Here is a 22,796-nt window from a genome sequence, read left to right on the forward strand (position 1 = left end):
CGTGGTGTTCCTGAAACTTATAGCTATACGCCTTGCATATACCACCCCTGGTCTCTGCACTTCGGGCCTCACCAGCGCCCCCGCCGGAAATCGTGTCTCCCCTTCAAGATCGTCTGGGGTGTCTACTAACAGGGCTTCTCCCATCTGCACTCCTGGGAATCTGGGGGTCCCCATCACTAGGGCTACCTCCCTGGGTCGGATCACCTTGGGCCTCACCTGCGTACACCACACTGTCCCTCATTTACACTCCGGGTCCAGCCCTTGGGAGGCAACCCCTTCTGCGAATACTGCTCGAAACACTGGATGCACCGAGAAAGTCTTCCCCCCCTTTCTCCTTACAAGCTCCCAGGAGCCGTCGCACAACTGGGGAGTTAGTCCCCATCAGAAGGGCAGCACCACCGGTTTCCACCAGGTCAGGACACACCAACACCAACGTCTCAATAGCTTCCGACACTCCCACATCGCCCTCCGAGAACTCCAATCTCACCGATAGCTACCCATCATATGGGTAGTCACCCTCGCTCACACCCCAAATCTGCAGGGCGTCAAATGGGGTTATGGGCAAATGCTTTAGATATTGATTGTAGAAAGACCGGTACAATAAGGTCACCTGCCATCCCGTATCAAGAATGGCTTTTGCGTAAATTCCCTCTATCTGCAGACCCACACTGGCACGGGGTCCTACCAGCCCATCCGGAATAGAGGCGTGGGCACTCGGTGGTCTTCCGGCTGATCTCTGGGAACGTGTTCCTCCAGAGGCTCCAGTCCGTTCCCTCACTGAGCCTCTCTTAAGCTTCCCGACATCTCTCCCTTTTTAGTCATGGGGGGCTTGTCCTCCGCGGGACTCCTTGTCTCTCACAATCACACCTAAAGTGTCCCTCCACTCCACAGCTATAGCACACCCTCGGCCTTCCACAGTCCCGCCTGAAATGCCCCTCTTTCCCACAGTTAAAGCACACGCTGCCTGCTGCCCCTCCTCTCACAGGACGGCTCCTGCTCCCAATCCACTGCACTGATCGCCCCCCTGTCCCTCCCCTCCAAAGGGGGTTCCCTACTCCCAGGGGGATTGTCATTCCTCCACCCAGCCACCACTTCCTGTATCGCTGAGGATCGCTCCCGTAGGCCCGTGCCCCTTTTCCGCCCCAACGCTCTCTCTTCCTCTCGCACCTCTCTAATCAGTTGCCCGAAGGATGGAGGGGGACCTTTCCTATAAGCCTGCCGGATAGTCCACGCCACCTTGTCCTCCTCCAGAGAGCCACTGAATAGCTGACTCATCCTCACGCTAGCCACGTCAGTCGCCTTCACTACCCCCCGGCACTGCAGCCCCGAGAGCATCCCCTCCATCCTAAATATGTACTTGGAGAGCTTTTCCCCTCTCCATTGTTCCAGGCGTTGAAACTCTGCTAAAAGCAGCCGCCAGAGTTCCCCTGACAACCCAAACGCTCCCTCCAAAACTTCTAGGCATTCCTCCACTGAGGCTCCAGGCTTCTCAGCTTTCAACTCCCAGACGGTTTTGGCTGCTAAACCCCTCAAACTTCCCACCAATCGCAGCCTCTTCTCCTCCTCTGAGCCTGGCCACTCCTCTAACATCAAAGACGTATGCTCGATCCAGGTGTCATAGTCCACCTCCCCATCCGGAGTAGGCTTGGCTCCGGAGAACACCCCAGCTTCAGCCGTGACCTCTCGGCCACTCCCACCAGGGAATTAAGTGCGGCTTCCAGCTCCGAGGCTTCCACCCTACCTGGGGAGCGGGGCTTAGTCACGACTCCCTCCTCCCACCTCCCTTTACTAGTGCCGGGCACCTCTCTGGGGTCCACCTCTAGCTCTAACTCCTCCTCCGATGACTCCTCAGCCTCATCCTTGTAGAAGTGGAGCCCCCACGGCCCCTCCTCCCCCGGTACACTGACCGTCGCCAGCAGTTCCACCGTCCTGACTTCAGCACTCGTACGAACCAACACCCAGCTAGACTCCACCTCCTTACCACTCCATCTAGCTACCAATTCTACCTGCCCAATACCCTTCACCGAACTTAAACCCCTCACTATCGCGTCTCCCGAAACTCGAAAATTCACTCCGCTCACTACGCATGCGTACTGTACTGGTACATCTTCAAACTGGCACCAACAAAAAATCTTATCTCTGTCCATCTCCGCTCTGCTGCCTGCGCGATTCCACAGCCCCTGACAATCCAATCTGGGACGAGCACCCCACAAATGTAACACTTACCCAACAGGCTGGTATATGTCTAGGGGAAAAAGGAGATACAGCCACTCACCAACCCCACCTCCCGTACACGCAGGTGCTGTGAGAATCGAGTTGTATGCCTCGCGCCCACCAACAGTATCAAACCCACAACAAATACCGTTATGACATACACTTTAAAGAGTTTACTAAAATTAAAATAGTAGGCAATACAATATATATATATACAAGGAAAAAAACAAAAGGCGCCAACTTATCAAAGTTCAGTTTGTTTAGTGCACTCGTTGGAGCTCAATCAATGAACCAATCAACCCATCCGGCCGTCGCACCTGGGACCACCCCGGTGGTCTTACAGTCCAGCACACGTCCACCTTCCTCGGCCTCTCCTCCCACCAAAAACCCGCGAAAACCCCTCCCCCCAAGTTCCCAGCATCACAAGACACAATAACATTCCCCATTGATTAACAAATGAATACAATTACCATATCAGCCATTCTAAAGTGAAACAATGGTGAGAGAAACACTTATCTGACAAAGAAGCCTTCCTACTTTTAACAAACCAAAGAGGCCATTTTGAGTAACATACACAGGACATTGTACATAAGTATACTCACTTTGCCCTGTTTTCTGCTCTTGCTTGTATGAAGGTACTTATGCAAGTAGTTCTCTGACAATAGATGTGTAACAGCCTACTGTAACATTGTATGGAAATACAAGATAACACTGATGCAGACATGTTTTATACACTTAACAAGGTGCTTTATTAATGCAACAGAGTTGGTCAGTTTTTCAATGTTCATCGTCAGCCGGGTCATACTGTCCGTGAACTCCCTGTCAGTTGCCTCCATACGCTCCAGTATTTCTGTTTTTTTTAAAGTGTTGTCCTCCTGCGCGAGAGCCAACAGCTGTCCATTATTTAAGTTTTTCTAGTCTGTTACTGCACAAATGCGCACTTTCACAGGGAGATTTGACACCAAACATGTCATTTGGTTTCGGCAGATGTGTCTTGTGCATGCGCAGTAGGAGGAGATTCGCCGAAATCTCCGTTTCAAGGTGGACAGAGATATTTTCAAAAGCGCTTGGTATGGACACTTATCGTTTTTACGTGAAACCGGCATTTTCAAAATTATCCAGTCTAGTGTAGATGTAGCTTAAGGGCCATCACTGTTTCCTGCTCTTGCATTAAAGAAATTTGCCTTCCACACCAAGCAACTGAAGGATGCCATAGAGGTTACCTTCTGTTCTTCAGTTTAGTAATTCATTGGTATTATTACTAGTGTTAAATTGCATGTGAAGACAAAGCAACATAACTGCATGGTAACATTTATAAGAAAAGGTATGTCAGCTGGTGTTTGCACTATACTTCAGACAGGGAGTTGCACAACCACCTTTAATTTCAATAAAAACACACAAAGTGCTGGTGGAATGCAACAGGCCAGGCAGCACCTATAGGAAGAAGCACAGTCGATGTCTCGGCCTAAAACGCCAACTGTGCTTCTTTCTATAGGTGCTGCCTGGCCTGCTACGTTCCACCAGCATTTTGTGCGTGTTGCTTCAATTTCCAGAATCTGCAGATTTCCTCATGTTTTAATTTCAATATACAGTTCACTGGGATTATACAAGATTTAATTTAAGTATACTACATTTGTATACTTTAACAGAAAGGAGTCCATCGATTATTGCTAACATTTTCCAGTCAATTCCAAAGGGTTAGCACTGAAGTTCTAATGTGAGTTTCTTCTTTCCAGATGCAAGCTGCCATCAGGAAAACTGCTTTGGAAGATTTATGATACAAAACTAGCCGAGCAGCCAGAGTGCAGAATTCATACAGGGAGCAAACCAAGTGCTAACCAGGCTAATATTAGGAGGCTAATAATAAAAAAAAAGGAAGCACACAAATGGATAAAAATACCAGTTGAGATATCAAGCATTGAAAAAAAAACCAATTCCATTGTAAATTGTATCTAGAAAGTTTAGTTTTGCTCACAGGAAGGTTGATCAGGATTAAAATGGCTCAGAAAACAGCTCAGTCAAAAAAAATTAAAATTTACTATTATAAAGAATATATATAAAAAGTAGAACTTCAATAAATTTTGTATTGGCTGGCTTAAAACTACAATTCATCTTGAAAAGAAGCAGGGAATTATGGGAACAACATGACCAGACTACATTTTCAAAATGTGTTCGAGGCTTTGTCAGAAGCTGCTGCATTCTGCGTTTCATCAATCATTATTTTACTCCAACATTATCCAAAATAATGACTCCACTGATTATGGCCAAAAAGTCACCGCTAGTTTCAACAACACCAACAATTTTATTCCCATTATGACTCCATACTTTAAGAGCTATAACTTCCAAGCTGGATTCTGCACGATGAATTAACTGGATTCCCAGGCTCCTAATATTCTGTTGTACATTTTGGAAAAAGCTGTAGCAAGTATAAAAAAATCAATCTGAAAACAGTAACATATTGAAATGGAATTCCATTTGACTTACATTGCCCATATATTCAGAAAGTAGATCCTGCAAAGCCTGTCGTACGGCATTACATTCAGCCACAATGCGCTCACGTCGATCATCACGTGTGCAAGAAGAATCTGCCATCAGTGCAGCTCCACTAATGATACTCTCAAGTCGTTCTTCCAGAGATGGCCTGAAGCGTTCCTCACTGAAGCTCAATGGATCCACAATTATTTGTTTCTTTAGGAGCAAAGATAAATGATTTATTTAATCTTTTTTGAAAAAATGTCAAAAAATGCAAGTTACTAAACAAGTTTCACTACGTTTGCACTAAAAGTGTATCATGCAATTGTAAAGAAGGAAGAAATGAATGAATTCTAACAAAGCATCTCATAAAATGTAGGCAATATTCACATTTGAAAAGCACCAGCACACATCTGTAGAACAGTTCTCTATCCTTTATCTCAGTAATAACATAGTATGCCACCCATCTGCAAGCTTCAATTTGGCTGAACTGTCCTCACGAATCTTTGAAGTCAAGGAACACACATTAAGATATAGGTTCAATGACTTGCACATGTTCAAAATCACCTAAATTAATAAATCTTCATTTACCAATTCAATTTTTAACAAGCAATGACAGTCTACAACTGCAACTTTATAGAACAATGATAGAATGAAAGTCTCACAACAAGTAGCATGATGAATCAGATCCTGGAGGTTACATTCTAAGCATCTCTGAAATATTTATGGCATAGAGCCATGCAAATTATAGGAGTTTACACAGCAGCTGTGCACTGCATTGGTGTGGACATATATGTAGTATGGTATTGAGTTTTGGTAGGCCTGCTGAAGGAAAGATACCATTATTCTGAAAAGAATGCAGAAAAGATTTACAGGATGTTGCCATCACAGCAGAATATGTTAGAGAGGGTCTTTTTCCCCTACAGCTGGGGAATCAAGAAGCTGGGGATTAGCTTAAGGTGAGAGTTAATAGAAACCTGAGGGGCAACATTCACATGAAGAACCCAGCATATATTAAATGAGTTGCCAGAGGATATTGTGGCAGCAGATACATTAATAACATTTAATGTTCAAATTTAAAACTAAATTTATAATCAAAGTACATATATTATCATATACTGAGATGCATTTTCTTGCAGGCATTCACAAGGAATACAAAGAAACAAAGATCTTAAAGTACATTTACTATCAAAGTATGTATGCAGTATACAACCCTGTAATTTGTCTTTCCAGACAGTCATAAAACAAAAACACAATGAGCCCGTTCAAAGAAAATATCAAACACCCAACACACAAGAAAAACAAATAGTGCAAACAGCAAAAATAAGGGAAAAACACAATATAAAACATCAAACCACAGTTATTGAAACAGCCTAGGAATGTTCAGTGGAATCAATGAAAAACTACACACAAAGATGGACAAACAACCAATATTCAAGACTCCAAATTGTGCAAACAAAATAATAATAATTAAATAATAGATAATACTGAGAACATAAGCTCTAGACTCCTAGAAAATGGGTCCATAGATTGTAGAATCACTTGGAATCTAAGTGTTGGAGTAAGTGAAGTTATCCATTCTGGTTCAGGAGCTTGATGGTTGAGGGGTAATAGCTGTTCATGAACCTGATGGTGTGAAATCATGGAGTCCTACACATGCTTCATGATGGCAACAGTGAGAAGAGAGCATGACTCAGATGGTGGGAGTCGTTGATGATAAGATTATATCCTGCAACAGCAATGTTTGTGTTCAATGGTGGGAAGGGCTTTGTCTGTGATAGACTGGGCTGAGTCTATTACTTTTTCCAGGCTTTTCCGTTCAAGGATATTAGTAATTCCGTAACAGGCTGTGACGCTGGAGAGGTAGTAATGAGAGTCAATGAAATGGCCTACAAATTTAAAAAGCATTTTGTGTCATTCTTCACTGTGAAGACACTAGCAGTATGCCAGAAATTCAAGTATCAGGAGGCAGAAGACAGGAAGCCAATCGGTCTGAAGGTACATAAATCACCATAACCAGATGGACTACACTCCAAGGTTCTGAAAGTGGTAGCTGAACAGATTGTGAAGGCACGAGTAAAGAAAGATCTTTCAAGAGTAACTCAGTACTGGAATGGTTCTGGAGGACTGAAAATGTCTTCTTTAAGAAGGGAGGAAGGCAGAAGAAAGGAAATTATAGACCAGTTAGCCTGACCTCATTAATTAGGAGGACGCTGGAGTCCATTATTAAGGATGAGGTTCTGGGATACTTAGAGGCAAATAGACCAAAGTCAACATCGTTTCTTTAAGGAAAAGTCTTGCTTGAGAAATTTGTTGTAACTGAGGAAAAAGAGTCAGGATAGACCAGGTTTGGTGGGGGGGGGAGGGGGAGTACTGAGGAAGCAGTGAGTCAGCACTAAAGGGTGTTTCCTACTATGGGCGAGTCTAGGGCTAGAGGGTACAGACTCAGAATAGAATGAGATCCAGCTGGAACAGAAAATGAGGAGAAATTTCTTTACACAGAGAGTGGTGAATCTGTAGAATTCATTGCCATAGACAGCTGCGGAGACCTAGTCATTGATCACATTTAAAGTAGAGGTTAATAGGTTCTTGACTAGCCAGGGTGCCAAAGGTTACTAGGGGAAAGACAGGAGAAAGGGGCTGAGGGGGATAATAAATCAGCCATGATAGAGTAGCAGAGCAAATCTGACGAGCCAAATGGCCAAATTTTGTTCCCATGTCTTATGATCTTATGGAAAGTAGAACCACTGCCGTGCCTTCTTTGTAATGGCACTTACATATTGAACCCTGGACAGAACCTGTGAAATGATAATGCCAAGGAGCTTAAGGTTACTGACCCTCTGATCTCCCTATCAGGACTTGGCTCATGAACATCAGGTTTCCTCCTGTAGTCAATAACCAGCTCTCTGGTTATGCTGATATTGAGTGAGAGGATGCTGTTATGGCACCATTCAATTAGATTTTCAATCTTCCTCATATAAGCTGATTTGTCACCATCTTTGATTCAGCCATTGACAACAATGGTGTCGTCAGCAAACTTTTGTATGGCATTAGTATGTACTTAGCTTCACACTTGGACAGGTATATGGATAGGAAAGGTTTAGAGCAGGCATGGGCAACTACGGCCCGCGGGCCATATGCGGCCCGTTAAGCTTTTTAATCCGGCCCGCAGAACTTGATGAAATTATATTAATAAACCTTGTTAACGTTTTTTCCCCACAATTCTGGCGTTTTCCCAATAGATGACGCACTCTATATACATTGACCTTTGTTGAGGTGCAGCGTATTACTCCACATTTGCACTTTACTTTGTAACCTTGTGGCGACCCATTTCCTGGCACATCCGAACCGGCTCACAATTAGCCAGCGTTCCGGCTAAGGGAAATAGCCTGTGGGGATTTGCGAGCACAGAGCTTTGGAGCCTCTGCGCCATGGGGGGGCAGGTTGAGGGATGGTTAAAAGTGAGGCTGGGGATTTCGAATAAAGTTTTTTCCTTCGACTGCAGTTACCGACTCCGTGTCATAATTTTAGCGCTGCGTGTAGCACACTGCTACAACCTCTCACCCCTTCTGTAAAGATGAGTGGAGCTAAGAAAAGAAAAGTGGATAGAGAATGTCGGGTGTTTAATAAGGAGTGGACAACTAAATATCTTTTTACCGAACACAGAACAACTGCTGTATGCCTGATATGCCAAGAGACTGTGGCGGTTTTTAAAGAATATAATATCAGCCGTCACTTTGCCACAAAACATGCCAACTATGCTAGCGACCAGTCAACGAAAGAACGGGAAGCTAATGCTCAGAGGTTGGCAGTTAATTTACAGGCTCAACAAAATTTTTTTCACCATCAAACTGCCATTCATGACTCAAGTACCAAGGCGAGTTTTATGCTGTCATTCAAATTAGCAAAGGCCAGCAAGCCTCTGTCTGAAGGCGAGTTTTTAAAAGAATGTATGGTGGAGACAGCAGGTGTATTGTGTCCGGAGAGCAAAGACAAATTTGGAAAAATCAGTTTATCACGCAGGACAGTGACTCGCCGTGTGGAACTGATAGATGAAGATATAACCAGCGACTTAAATAAAAAGGCAGTCATTCACGTTATATTCATTAGCACTGGATGAAAGCAACGATGTAAAAGACACTGCTCAGCTCCTCATTTTTATCCGAGGAATTAACAATACTTTTGAAATAACGGAGGAGTTTTTGACAATGGAGTCTCTGAAAGGAAAAACACAGGGAGAGGACTTGTATGACCGGGTGTCTGCTGTCATCGAAAATATGAAGCTCCCTTGGAGTAAACTTATCAACGTCACCACAGATGGATCTCCTAACTTGACGGGGAAAAATGTCGGCCTGCTGAGAATACAGAATGAAGTGAAAGATGAAAATCCTGACCAGGATGTTATTTTCCTTCACTGCATCATCCACCAGGAATCTCTATGTAAATCGGTATTACAGCTGAATCATGTTGTGAATCCTGTCGTAAAACTTGTCAACTTTATACGTGCAAGGGGCCTTCAGCACCGTCAGTTCATCACGTTCCTGGAGGAAACTGATGCGGATCACCAGGACCTACTTTATCACTCCTGTGTCCGCTGGTTAAGTTTGGGCAAAGTGTTTCAACGAGTATGGGAGCTCAAAGAGGAGATCGGTGCATTTTTGTTGTTACTGAGGAAGGCCGGCAAATTTCCTGAGCTGAGCAACAAGAGCTGGCTTTGTGACTTTGCGTTTGCTGTGGATATATTTTCACACATGAATGAACTGAACGTGAAAGCCTTTAAATCCAAGCTGGCTTTTTTCTCCAGGCAAATTTCGAATAAGTTATTCACTCATTTTCCCACACTAGCCACGCTGGAAGAGGCCGGCGCAAATGTGAAAAAATACAGCGAGTCACTGGATGCGCTGCACAGAGAATTCTGCCGTCGCTTTTCTGATTTTGAAAAAATTGACAAGTCACTTCAGTTGGTGGCCTGTCCCCTGTCACAAGATCCTGAAACAGCACCAGAGGAGCTACAGCTGGAACTGATCGACCTTCAGTCTGACCCCGTCTTAAAAGAGAAGTTCAACTCTCTTAAACTGAATGACTTTTATGCTTCACTTGGTAAAGAGGTGTTTCCAAACCTCCGGAGGACGGCACAGAAAATGCTGGCGTTGTTCGGCTCGACCTATTTGTGTGAACAGGCATTCAGCGTCATGAACATCAACAAAGCCAGCCACAGATCCAAGTTAACTGACCAACACCACAGATCCATCCTGAGAATCGCCACAACAAAACTAAATCCAGACTTTGATGCACTGGCTAAGAAGGGAGACCAACAACACTGTTCCCACTGAAATTAAAAATAAGTTTCTTTGTTGTGGTATGTCAAAAATGCATTTGAAAATTTTTCATTTTTCAATAAGCCTTACATGTTACATGTCATTTCTGTTAAGTGATGGACATGAGTAGTGTGCAGGTGCACGTACGTTCTCAAAATAAAAAACACGCTCCGCATACTGGCGCGCTCTCATTGTTCTGTCATTGTGCTGGTCGTTGTTGAGTTTTGGCACAGGGGACAATTGAATAAGAAGGAGCAGGACAAGTAGACCTGCATCTCCTACCGTTTTTGAAATAAAGACAGTCAGGAGGAGAGTGATGATGATAATATCTTGAAGGATAACAGAATTTTCAGTGCTTTAAAATAATAACTGTTACTATTTAAAAAAGCTGTATTTTATTCATTTAATTTTCAGTGTTTTAAAAGTCATTTCAATAAATAGCTAAATACCATGGGACTTCAAAGACAGATATTTTGTTGTAATGCATTTGTTCATTTTCAATTGAAATTCAAGCACATGTTTTCTACATATCCCATGATATTTTATTTTCTCTTATGAGGTGTATTACCAAAACACTCCGTCCATCTGCTCCTGGTCCGGCCCCCCTGTCAAATATTAGAACCCTTTGTGGCCCTCAAGTCAAAAAGTTTGCCCACCCCTGGTTTAGAGGGATATGTGCTGAACACAAGAAAATGGGACGAGTTTGGATGGGCATCTGGAACGGCATAGATCAGTACAAGCCCAAAGGACCTAACAGTCATGTTAAATGATCTATTCAGCAAATAAATGAAAAGTAAAATTAACAGTTTGGCCTTTTTAAAAATAAAACTATTCTTAAAATTTTCTGTAACATAATGCTTACTATCCAAGACTCCAGAAAAACTAAATCCTATTCTAAACTATTTTGAAAGCTTTGCCATGCTCAGGAGTATACAAAGTCCTCAATAACAAATATAGCAGTATAATAGCTTGACATAAGAGAGGTAAAATCAGTAGGACAATGCATTTTTGGTGCGGCAAAGAGTGGTCTTTGTGAATGAGTAATTTTGCAAGTTTAGAGTGGTGTTATTCAGAGGGAGTTTGATAATAAAATTAATTATTTTACTCAGCAGCTCAACATGTTCCAGATGCAAAGAACTGAATTTTCCCCAAGTCTGAAGAGTAGCCCTAATTAATCTAAGTTTACCAATCATTAAGTGGTCTTTTTGTAGCTGGATGTTATAACCAGAAATTGAACTCAAGTTTAAAATAGATCAGCCTGACTTTAAAATGACCAGCATCCGCCTGCAAGTCATCTTGTAGAATTGGCTGAACATTGTGCTGGACAACCCATTGTTTAGTTTTGCCTGCCAATGAGCACAAACAAGTTCATATGATCCTGCACAAGCCATAAAGACCTCTCACATAACTGAGTTATCATAATGGACTTGCTTAATTCTAAAGATCAGCATCTACTTAAAGAGAATAGATATGTACTTACATCAAATCGATTCAGAGCATCTGCCAGTTCTCCAGCACTGCTTTGCTGACTTAGGTTGACATCCTCTGATGCAGTTGCTTGGGCTGCATTTGAAATCCCAGTAACTGCTTGTGTCAACTGCTTATAGATTAAATCCCGGTTGGCTTTGTAAGCAGCCACATCTGGGTGCTGAAGACAAGCCTGTGAAGCAGTGTACAGCATAGGGATATTTTTCTGCAGAACTCCTCGTGCAGCAGCCATTTGGTCTCTATGATGAATATCCTTCAATTCCTTTAAAATACCATACAAATATTTATTTAATCTTGTCCCATGGTTGTTTTGTGTATTAATATGGCTGTGATGTGTTATTAAATTTACAGTAATATTTTAATTTTCATTATTTTCTACTATGGACAATCAAGTTCTTGTTATATCACATAGATCTAAAGGTAGAATAGTCTGTGCTGTTTTCTGTTGACATTAGTATTGTTTATGATGATATACAACACGTTTCAGCATTAAACTTGCTTCAGATGGCTAGCTTTGCTACCTTTCTACTAAATTATCAATAAACTGAACACTCAAGCAAATTTCATAACAGTTTAATCAATAACATAACAGCACATAGTTGAGATAAACAGTCACAGATTTAAAAACTACCTGAAAAAAATGTTAATGGGTTACAAACTTGTTTTCTTCGTTAAAATTGCTATAATAAAACATACATGTTTCAAAATGATAATCAAGCCAAAATTAATAACATCCCCCCCAAAAAAAAGCAAATAGAAATACTAAAAGAGAGAAGAGAGCATTAGCAATATCTTGACCATACATCTACATTACTAAATTACTTAATACAACTGGTTTACAATCTTCTCACCTAGGCTGAAGGAAAGAAATGTTCTTTAATTCCATTGCTTATTCATACAAATCATTATTACTAAAACTCAAAAATATAGGTTCATACTTGCTGTCTTTTAGCTGCCATTAGATTCAGTTTATCCACCTCTGGTTTCAGTGCCTTAAACTGTATTCCAAGCTCTTGCTCACTGTTAGCATTCCGTACTTTTAGAAGGGTTTCTTCAACCTAGAAAACCAAACCCATTACCTATACAGCTAGAAATCAAAATAAATCAAAGGAGTACAAAAATCGCTAGACAAGAAATTCCATACACTGGATTAATCATGCTCAAGAGTCTTGTGCAAACTAAGATCATTCACAGAGTACCACCCTTCCCTGGTTGTCTGCCCCACGTATCTCATAATTCCCAAATTCTCAGTTACTGAACTTTCCTGATGCCCGGCAATAAATTGATGAATCAATGAGCATTAAAGTCACACAAACTCTCCTCAGTGGAGCTAGATGGTACCGAGGAGGTACCATACTACCTGCAGACTGGCTGGGTGTAAGGTGTCATCTTCTACTGATTCAAAATTTGTTGATTGTAATTTTAGTGCAACAAAGTTAACAAAGGAGAAATAAAATGTTGGCATATGACTCTCGTTCACTGAGTGCCTTTAAATATGCTCTCAACTCGTCCTTCCAACCCAATAGATTATCAGGTTTATAATTCCTTTTGCAGTCAGTTCTTTCACAAAAACACAGCAAAACCTGAACAGACACAGTAGAACACAACAACACTCAAGGAATTTTTCCATTGATATGACAGCAATTAATGTTTTATGACTATTGGAAATTGAACCACATGTGACTTAACACAAAAAAAAATTCCCTAATCTTACCCTCCCTTCCAATGTTTAGTATTACAACCGTCAGAATAATGAAAAAAATTAGCTAATGTAAATCAGATTTATAAATAACCATATCAAGGAGCACTAGATTATCTACAAATTACTAAGTCACGCAAGATGATTTTGTAATTTTCATGCTCTGTGCAAAAATCACTTGAATTTGCTAATCATTCCCCCTCCAAAAAAATATAAACTATACAGAAATATGGCATTTAAGACTGAAGTCAAACATTTTTCACAATCAGTACATTTAAATAATCTTGTATAGAATTACCCAGCCCACAGATGGGCTAATGTTTCTACAATAACCCTTTCAATGCCTAATACACTAATATATTTTTTTAAAAGATGTTACTTGTATTTACGCCACAGTAACAGGCCCTTCCAACTTAACAATACTGCCCTCCCCAATTACACAAATGTGACCAACTAATCTACTAACCTGCAAGTTTTTGCAATGTGGGAGGAAAGTGGAGTACCCAGAGGAATCCACAGTCATGGAGAGAACATATAATCTCCTTACTGACAGTGGAGGAATTGGTTTTGGGGTGACCGGCGCTGTAATAGTGTTACTCTAACTTCTATGCAAGTTTAGAAGAATCACATATCCTGTTTAAACAATATTAATGAATTTTTTTTGTATCGCCAATAAAATGTATTGATGAGAACACTGTAGTTGCTGCAGTCTGCATGTATTTCAGCCCGGTCTTTAATTAAGTCCCACATGGGAAATTGGCCTAAAAAGGTACAATCTATGAAATCCAAAACAACTTGGCAAATTTGATCCAAAATTGGTTCCATCATATCAGGCAGGAAGCGAAGGTGGAGTGTAAATTTTGTGATTGAATGCCTCTGTGGTGTTCCACAGAGATCAATGCTGGAAACCTTGATGTTTGTTACACAAGCAGTAGTATTAGTTGGTTCTCAGATGATATGAAAACTGTTGGTGGCATTGATAATAAGGAAAATAGTCTTGGTTTACTGGATTATATTGATCAACTGGCAAGATGTGGAGTGAATTGCAAGTTAAATTTACTCCTAAATGCAAAGTGATCTATTTTAGGAAGATTAATAAGGTTAGAATACACAGAATGACAGAGTTCTGAATGTATCAAGAAACAGAAGGACCTTGGCATACAATCCCAGAGGTAGCAGCACAAGCATTAGCCACAGCTGTAGCACCAAATGTCACACGATTGCACTGGAAATTGTGTAAATGAGATTTAGCAGCATATTGCCTAGCATGGAGTATTTGTGTCTGAGGAGGAACTGGGTTGACTAGATTTATATTCTTTAGAGCAGAGAAGGATAAAGGGGACCTGCCAGAAGTATTCAAATTTAAACAGTGTAAAGAATGGATAATAGGATTCTTTTCCCCATAGCAGCCTAAAACTCGAGGACATGGGTTTAAGGTAAGAGATTAGAAATGTAAAGCCTGAAAAAGAACTTTTTCCAACCAGAGGGATCAGTGGAGGCAAGTAGTTACACAACAGTAATACACCACATAGAAGGCCAAGGAGCAAAAGATGGTAAGTAAATGGATGGTACAAAAGGAATTAGTCAGCATGGACCTGGATATGTGCTGTATAATTAAGAGTCCACAACTCTAAACATAGGGTTATGTGCAAACTACTCAGAAGAGTTTTCAAATAGTTGGGGAAGTTTTGCTTGGTCAGTTTCATTCTATGTACTTTAGAATCTAAGAATTAAAATTTTAGCTTTAACCTCTCCAGATTGGATACAAACATTGGTGTTTGAAGTAAGAACCCAGGACACATCCAATGCTTTGAATGTAAAAAGCAAATTGAACAAAAACAAATATTTTCATGAATTAGGCTAACCTGTTACTCAAGACTAACCTGTTGAAAAACTTTTACTACTGATCAGCTGAAATTTGGTATCTCTCAAGTGTTCCATACTGTATTATTTTTCCACTACCAAAAGTTACGTCAGAACAGCGGCCGCATTACCACTTTAGGTAAGCATTGAAAACAACAATACAAATTTTAAATCAAGATCAACAGTTCTGATTAAGGAAAAGTCCAGCACAGAACTTACAACTTTCAGTTGTACAAGTAGTTTGTAAACATCTGCCATGTCAGCCAGGATAAGAAGGCGAGTAACTGCAGACAGCAATGCTCGTGCAGCTCGAACCATGTTGCCACGCTTCATGGCGGAACAAGGATCCTCCGCAAATTCAGAGGAAGCACCCCTCATTGTTTCACCTGCATTTTCATTAAGTTGAAAGGGGAAAAAGTTGGAAATTGGATTATTAATACAAATATTGCTAGAAGTTACTCGACCACATTTTGTAAACAGAAAATAAAATCAAGTTTCAAACTGATAACCAATTATGCCAAATATGATTAGGAGGAGGAATAGGATTTGTGGGATCTTGTGTGCAAATTAATCAAAACATTCACTCTAAACTTCAAATCTGATCTGGTACAAGATATTTTCACGTGTATCAAAACAATTTAGAATCACAGCTTAATTAGCCACCATTCAGCCCATTACATCCCTCCTGGTTCTCAACCAATGCAGTGCTCTAGTTCCACCCAATTACCCTTTTTGTAAAGACCTGACCATACATTGCAGGTATTTATCCAGCTCCCTCATGAAAACCTTGTGAAAGCACTAAATCTGCAGGCAGAGCCTTCCCAATTCCAACCATGCTCTGCTAAAACATGTTGCCTGACATCCATCTTTATTTTCTTTTATTTTATATCTCTAACCTCTTATCCTCAGCAGCTATGGGGCAGCATGTCACTATACACCACTACAGACCCACAACCTTGTCTTCTCCAAGGAAAACAAAACTAACCTGCTCTAATCTATCTTTCATATAGTAACCCCTTATCCCAAGAGCCATTCTACAATGTCAGGACTCTCTGATTCCTTCACTGGCTACCAGAACTGAAAACAATTCTCTAGCTAAGGCTGGACCAGTCCTTTATAACAGTTCACCAAATCTTCATTGTTTTTATTTTACATCTCTTATTAACAGCGCCTCAAGCTACATATGCATTATTAACCATTTGCTCAACCTGCCCTTCCACTTTCAATGAATTATGCATAAATATCTCATCCTCTGTACCTGCTCTCCTTTGAGATTTTTTTTAAAATATCATGCACTGTCAATCTTTCAACAAAAATTTATTTTCTTATTTCTCCATATTAAACTTGATCGGCTTTTCATCCAGCTGCAATTCACATACTTCTTCCAATCTAGTATACCACATTCAATGTTCCACATGTGGTTTCCTCTACAGTAGAGAAATTAAATAGAAACTGGGTGATCACTTTGAGGAACATGTACTCAGTCCAAGTGGGTAACCCCAAACCTCCTGTTAATATTAATACCGATGTTGGGGAAGTCCAGAACGAGGGGTCATAGCTTAAGGATAAAGGGGAAGCCTTTTAGGACCAAGATGAGGATAAACTTCTTCACACAGAGAGTGGTGAATCTGTGGAATTCTCTGCCACAGGAAACAGTTGAGGCCACTTAATTGGCTATATTTAAGAGGGAGTTAGATATGGCCCTTGTGGCTAAGGGGATCAGGGGGTATGGAGAGAAGGCAGGTACAGGATTCTGAGTTGGATGATCGGCCAACGAAGTCCTGATGAAGGGTCTCGGCCCGAAACGTCAACAATGCTTCTCCTTATAGGTGCTGCCTGGCCTGCTGTGTTCCACCAGCATTTTGTGCGTGTTGTTTGAATTTCCAGCATCTGCAGATTTCCCCGTGTTTGCACTTTCATTCCCCTTATTGGTCTGTGGCCTCCTGTGCTACTGAGTCCACAATCTTGCAAACAACACATTTCCTGTTTGAAGCATGGTGCAGCTTCTGCATTCCATATTGAATCCTAATACTTTAAGTAATTTTGTCTCTGCTCTATGTTCTCTTCCTACCCTTTTTACAGCTAATCAACATCCTAGTCTTAACCTTTCAGAGGCATCTCACATTCACTCTAGCTTAACAAACTTTTTGTCTCCTTTCCAGTTCTGGCAAAGCCAAAATGTTAACCATTTCTCACCTCAGAGATGCAGCCTCACCTCCTGAATAGTTCCATAATTTTCAACTAACTCAGAATCAGGTTTATTATCAGTAATGCAGCCTGTCAGAATGCTCTCCATGGTACATCTATAGAAGTTTTTGAGTGTATTTTTTGACATACCAAATCTCTTCAAACTCCTAATGAAGTATAGCTGCTGTCTTGCCTTCTTTATAACTACATTGATATGTTGGGACCAGGTTAGATCCGCAGAGATCTTAACACCCAGAAACTTGTAACTGCTCACTCTCTCCTCTCCACTCCTTCCTCTCACCCCACTACCCCCATTTATTCACACAAAGTGCTTAACAAACACAAGGGATAAGGGCATAAACTTGCCAGAGGTAATGAAATATGCAGACGTTACTAAGGTTTGGACCTGAGCTACCCACCAAATAAATATAAATACCCTAGTAGTAAAGTCTTAAAGTAGTAAAGAAGTCTTTGCACAATAATCAAAGCACTAAATTCTTTAAATATCTATAAAATTACATTAGCTAACAAACTAATTCCATCGAATTTACTGATACTTAGAAGCAGTGAATAGCTTTGAGATCACAAGGTGCAGGGAACTAAACAAAGAGTACAACATGTAGCAGGAAACTACCAGGAACAATTGGAATGGAAATGATCTCTGTAGTCATACAATAGCTGACTCATCCAGGAGCCCTGAAAAAATGTTCTACCAGCTGTGCCCTTTATCTCTTCCATCTATGCCTTTCCAGCTTCTTACTTCATCACAGCCCTAACATGAACCTTCACCCTCACTTGGCCCACCCATCAACTGCTAGCTTCTACTTCTTTCCCCTCCTCCCATCTTTTCCAGCTATTGTTCCCTTCTTTTCCAGTCCTGATAAAGGGTCTTAGCCTGAAATGTCAACTGCTTATTCCCCTCCATATATGCTGGCTGGCTTGCTGAGTTCCTCCAGCATTGTGTTGTAATATTTATACACTGATTCACAGATGCAACTTCATTTCAACATCATAGACTGCATATTATGAGTGGAGTGGAAAGAGTTAAAAAAGCACAAAGATAAAAACACAAGTAAGGCTATGATTAAAAATATTTCACCATATTTAAAAGGAATATTTTCCTTTTAACTGCAAACTGTTAACTTTACTGGAAAGTATGACTTTTAATAAATATATCTCAGGATACAGCACAGTAAAGGAATAAATTATAAAAAACTGCTTAATCACAATATTTAAAACAATGAAAAAATTGTATCAAAATATGTTCTTTAATGAATATTAGAACAATATCTTTTTTGAATGACACTGAAAGGGTATTTGTCAGTAGAAGTCTACAGTAAGGAAATGACTCAGCTGCAAATTCCACAAGCTTGATCTTGCCTTTTATGGAAAGCAGAAGACATCCACACCCACTTTTCACAGTGGTGTAAGATAACATCACTTACACATTGGAACCTACTGCAAAAAGACTCACTCAACATAACAATGATCCTATGCCCATTTCTTCTACTAAACTGTACACCTGAAACAATCTGCTTATTATGCAGTACAAAAGACTTGTAAAATCAGTCTTGACTAGGTCATTGAATCCGGGCCTGGTTTAATTTGATGAATGCAAACAATTGTTTCATAAACAAGAGGAAATTCTCCCCATATCCTGGCTAGAATACCTTAACAAAACTCTGCTGGTGAGTTGTATTAAATAATTCATGTAATGGGGAAAAGTATCTAGTCAGAAATGACCAGAGAAACTTGAAATTGCTTTAGACTCATTTATATATTGTGCAAATTGAGCATTATACCATTATGCTTCAATTAATATTATTATTGCAAATTATTCTTTTTCAGTTAGTTTTTTTGAACCCAGTGACTTTTCAAAAACATCAATGTTTTTGAACACAGTGTCTTTCAAAAACAGCCATGTTCTTCACCACTTATCATCCAACTGCCTTAAACCATAAGATACAGGAGCAGAATTAGACCATTCAGCTTATTGTGTCTGCACTGCCATTACATCATGGCCGATTATTATGCCCCTCAATCCCATTCACCCGCCTTCTCCCAGGAACCTCTGCTAGGTACTAATGAAGAACCTTTCAACATCCAATTTACATATACCCAATAATTTGGCCTCCACAATGAACTCCAGTTTCACCACCCTCTGGCTAAAGAAATACTCATCTGTTTTAAAGTGATGTCCTTACCCTCTGGTGCCAGACTCCCTCATTACAAGAATCATCTTTTCCATATCTGCTTTATCTAGACCTTACAATATTCAACAGGTTTCAATGAGATCGTCCCTCATTTTTCTTTAGCAAGCACAGGCCTAAAGCCATCAGGTGCTACATGTGAACCCCTTCATTCTCAAGATCATTTTTATGAACCTTCTCTGAGCCCTCTCCAATGTCAGCACATTCTTTCTTAGAAAAGGAACCCTAAACTACTTAACATATTCCAAGTGTGGCCTGACTAATTTCTTATAAAGCCTCAGCATAACATCCCTGCTTTTAAATTCTAGCCCCCTTGAAATGAATGCTAACATTGCATTTGCCTTCCTTACTACCAATTCAACAGGCAAGTTAACTTTGAGGGAATCCTACACTCGGTCTCCCGGGTACCCATGCAACTCCAATTTCTGCATTTGCTTGTTAGTCACTGTTCTAATTTCTGGCCCCACCTTTCCCCCCTCCGCTTCTTTATGGAAACGCATGTTATTGCTAATCTTTGTTGTCCTATGTCAAGATGGCTCTAGCATACATCAGTGACCCTGCAGACTGCAGGAAGTTGTACCCATTTTCATCTTAAATATACTCCTTTTGAATGACTTCTGCTGCAATCTGCAGCATGTAGATCTCCTTCCCTCAATGGATTACAATAATGATCTTCAGATCTCATATTCAATGGTTAAATGCAGATACACTGGATGCCATGGTACAACCAGAAGGTTGCACAATTTTCAGAATAGATTAAACTGCAAACTCTGGTACGGTAAAAGGTGTACTTTTTGGTCAATTCTCGTCGGTGCATAGACATTAGGGTTATGTCGACTTCTTGCTCTTCTGACATAGAACGAACGATTAAATGTAGACCAGTGTTTCCAAACCTTTTTTAACTCTATGTCCTCCCCCCAAACACCTTCATGCTTGCCAACACCCCACTAAAGCACCTACATACCTGCCAATGCCCCTCTTAGGCACAATATACTTTCCTGCACCCCCACAATGTTAGATCATGTCTACCATATGGTAACATAAGAAAAATAATTCTGCTTTAATTTTTGTTTGTCTTCAAACCTAGCTTACATAGTACCTGTGTGCTGCACAGCAGCTCCAGTATGAATGTCATCCTCGAACTTGATGGTTTGTAGCAAGAATTGAAATAAACTGAGTTCAAGTTAGGACAGCAAAAGCCTTAAGACCCACATGTAACATGTCCAAGCAGCTTCTGTTTATTTGAGTATGTGGTTCACTGCACTGAGCCTCTTTCAATAACGTAGGAGGATGGAAATGTAATGAAGAGCAGTTTAGCTTTTCTCCAAAGACCAGGAAGCTTCTCATGACAATGCAGCCACATACCACAAAAGCCAACATTTTTGAAAAGCATTTATGCTTCTTCACCATTCTGTATTTCAATAATTAAATGTTGTAAGCTCTCTTCTTGTTCTTCCACCTTGCAAAGAAATGGGTTAATTACCCAATCCAGAATTTCCAGATCGTTCAATTCCTTGAATCAATTCTAAAAATCCTTGTTCAGTGACTGCAGGTATAAACTGTATTCTTGCAAATCATCATCTGCGAAAGAGAGTGCTATATTTTCCAGCAGGGAAACTGGGAGAACATTCTTCTTCCAATGTTTTCTTATGAATTTCCAATTTTCTGATAAAAGTCGACACTGCACTTTTTGTCTGGATTAAACTGAAATTCTCACCCTTCAGTTTTGTATTTAGAATGTTCATTTTGTCATTCAGATCGGCCATATCACAACTCCACGCAGAAGTTCAATCTTATTTCCCAAGCTCTCGTCAACTGAGCAAAAATTGTGTCAAAAAGATCAAAGAAATGTTTTAAGCAGCAAACTTTTGACAGCCAATGTGTGAAGCAAGCAAGTAAGCATTCAAACTCATTATTATCTTGACATAACTAGCAAAATATTCTATTTAATGGATGAGCTTTAATTTTGTTGATAGCAGATATTACAAGAGTTATGCTTGTAAGGAGTCACTGGCTGAGGTTTTCTGGCTGCCTGATGTTGGCGATGAATTACACAATGGATTGCAAAGAGACTTGGAATTTCTTTTTTCATAAATGCCACAAAACCAACATGGCGACCTGTCAACTACAGTCGGCCCTCCTTATCCGTGAGGGATTGATTCTGGGACCTCTCGTGGATACCAAAATTCGCGGATGCTCAAGTCCCCTATTCAACCTGTCTCAATACGGTGGATCTTAGGACCCTGCGGAACCCCAGAACTTATTTAACCAGTCTTAGTGCAGTGGACGTTAGAACCTGCTCTCTGAATGTGCAGTGTTTCTGTTCACGAAAATAATCACGATTGAAAATAAAGTGGAAATAATAAAGTGATCGGAAAGAGGTGAAACGCCATCAGTCATTGGAAACGCGTTAGGCTACGTCGGTCAACGATCGGAACAATTTTAAAGGATAAAATGAGAAATGCCCTGCCCCGATGAAAGCTACAATTATTACTAAGCAACACAGTGGCTTAATTATTGGGTTTTGGGGTTTTGAGTTTTTAATCCTCCACATCAACCCGCCACGGTGGAGAGCACACTTGGAAGTGGACTGTCACTGGCTCGCACTCGGGAACGGTTCCCGAGCCCGGCACCGAAACATACATTCTTAAGTGTTTTATATGCATAGAAAGGTAAAATATATACTATATACTAAGACAAACGCTTAACTAACTGACGCTTAATAATACTGGATGTACCTGTTCCAACTTACTTGGTAAGAGAACTAGTTTTTCGATCCTAATCCACGATAACCCATGCACATCCTCCCGTATACTTTAAATCATCTCCAGAATACCTATAATACCTAATACAATGTAAATGCTATGTAAAATAGTTGTTATACTGTGTTGCTTAGGGAATAATGATAAGGAAAAAAGTCTGTATTTGCTTGAACAAGAAGTGCTGAAAGAGCACTTCCGGGTTTTTGTAATCCGGGGTTGGGTGAATTCGCGGATAAGGAGGACTGACTGTATAGTGCTCCATTTGTTACACAGGAAATCATGTTCCTTTTTCTCCTCAATATTTTCTGTTTCTTAGCAGGATTAGAATTCTAGGCTTCACCACCTTAAGACTCATAGGGATTGTGCCGTACATATTAATGCATCATTAACAGGGCTAAATTAAAATAAAAAATTAACACAAACTTGAAATGCTGGTCATAGCAGACAGTTGACACAGGCAGTTACGTCTTGTGCCTCAAGAAAGGGTGCTGCTCGCAGCCTGCCCCTACCCCCCCCAAAAGAATCTGGACCACCACCCAACAGCTTCTTTTTCCCCTAATGCCCCCTTAGGACATGTAACCAC

The 22,796-nt window shown here is 40.7% G+C and overlaps 1 protein-coding gene across 3 annotated transcripts in view; it reads right to left on the reverse strand.

Moving 5' to 3' along the window:
• Positions 1–22,796, reverse strand: part of ctnna1 (catenin (cadherin-associated protein), alpha 1) — a 113,582-nt gene that overhangs the window by 73,817 nt on the left and 16,969 nt on the right. For all 3 annotated transcript variants that reach the window (XM_059990139.1, XM_059990140.1, XM_059990138.1), the window contains 4 exons: positions 15,274–15,440; positions 12,431–12,550; positions 11,485–11,754; positions 4,699–4,902 (listed from right to left, as the gene is read on the reverse strand). In XM_059990139.1, coding sequence (XP_059846122.1) covers positions 4,699–4,902; positions 11,485–11,754; positions 12,431–12,550; positions 15,274–15,440 — 761 coding nt within the window. The remainder of the gene's footprint in view (positions 1–4,698; positions 4,903–11,484; positions 11,755–12,430; positions 12,551–15,273; positions 15,441–22,796) is intronic.

Source organism: Hypanus sabinus, chromosome 15, assembly GCF_030144855.1.
Source record: "Hypanus sabinus isolate sHypSab1 chromosome 15, sHypSab1.hap1, whole genome shotgun sequence".
Taxonomy (NCBI): Eukaryota; Metazoa; Chordata; class Chondrichthyes; order Myliobatiformes; family Dasyatidae; genus Hypanus; species Hypanus sabinus.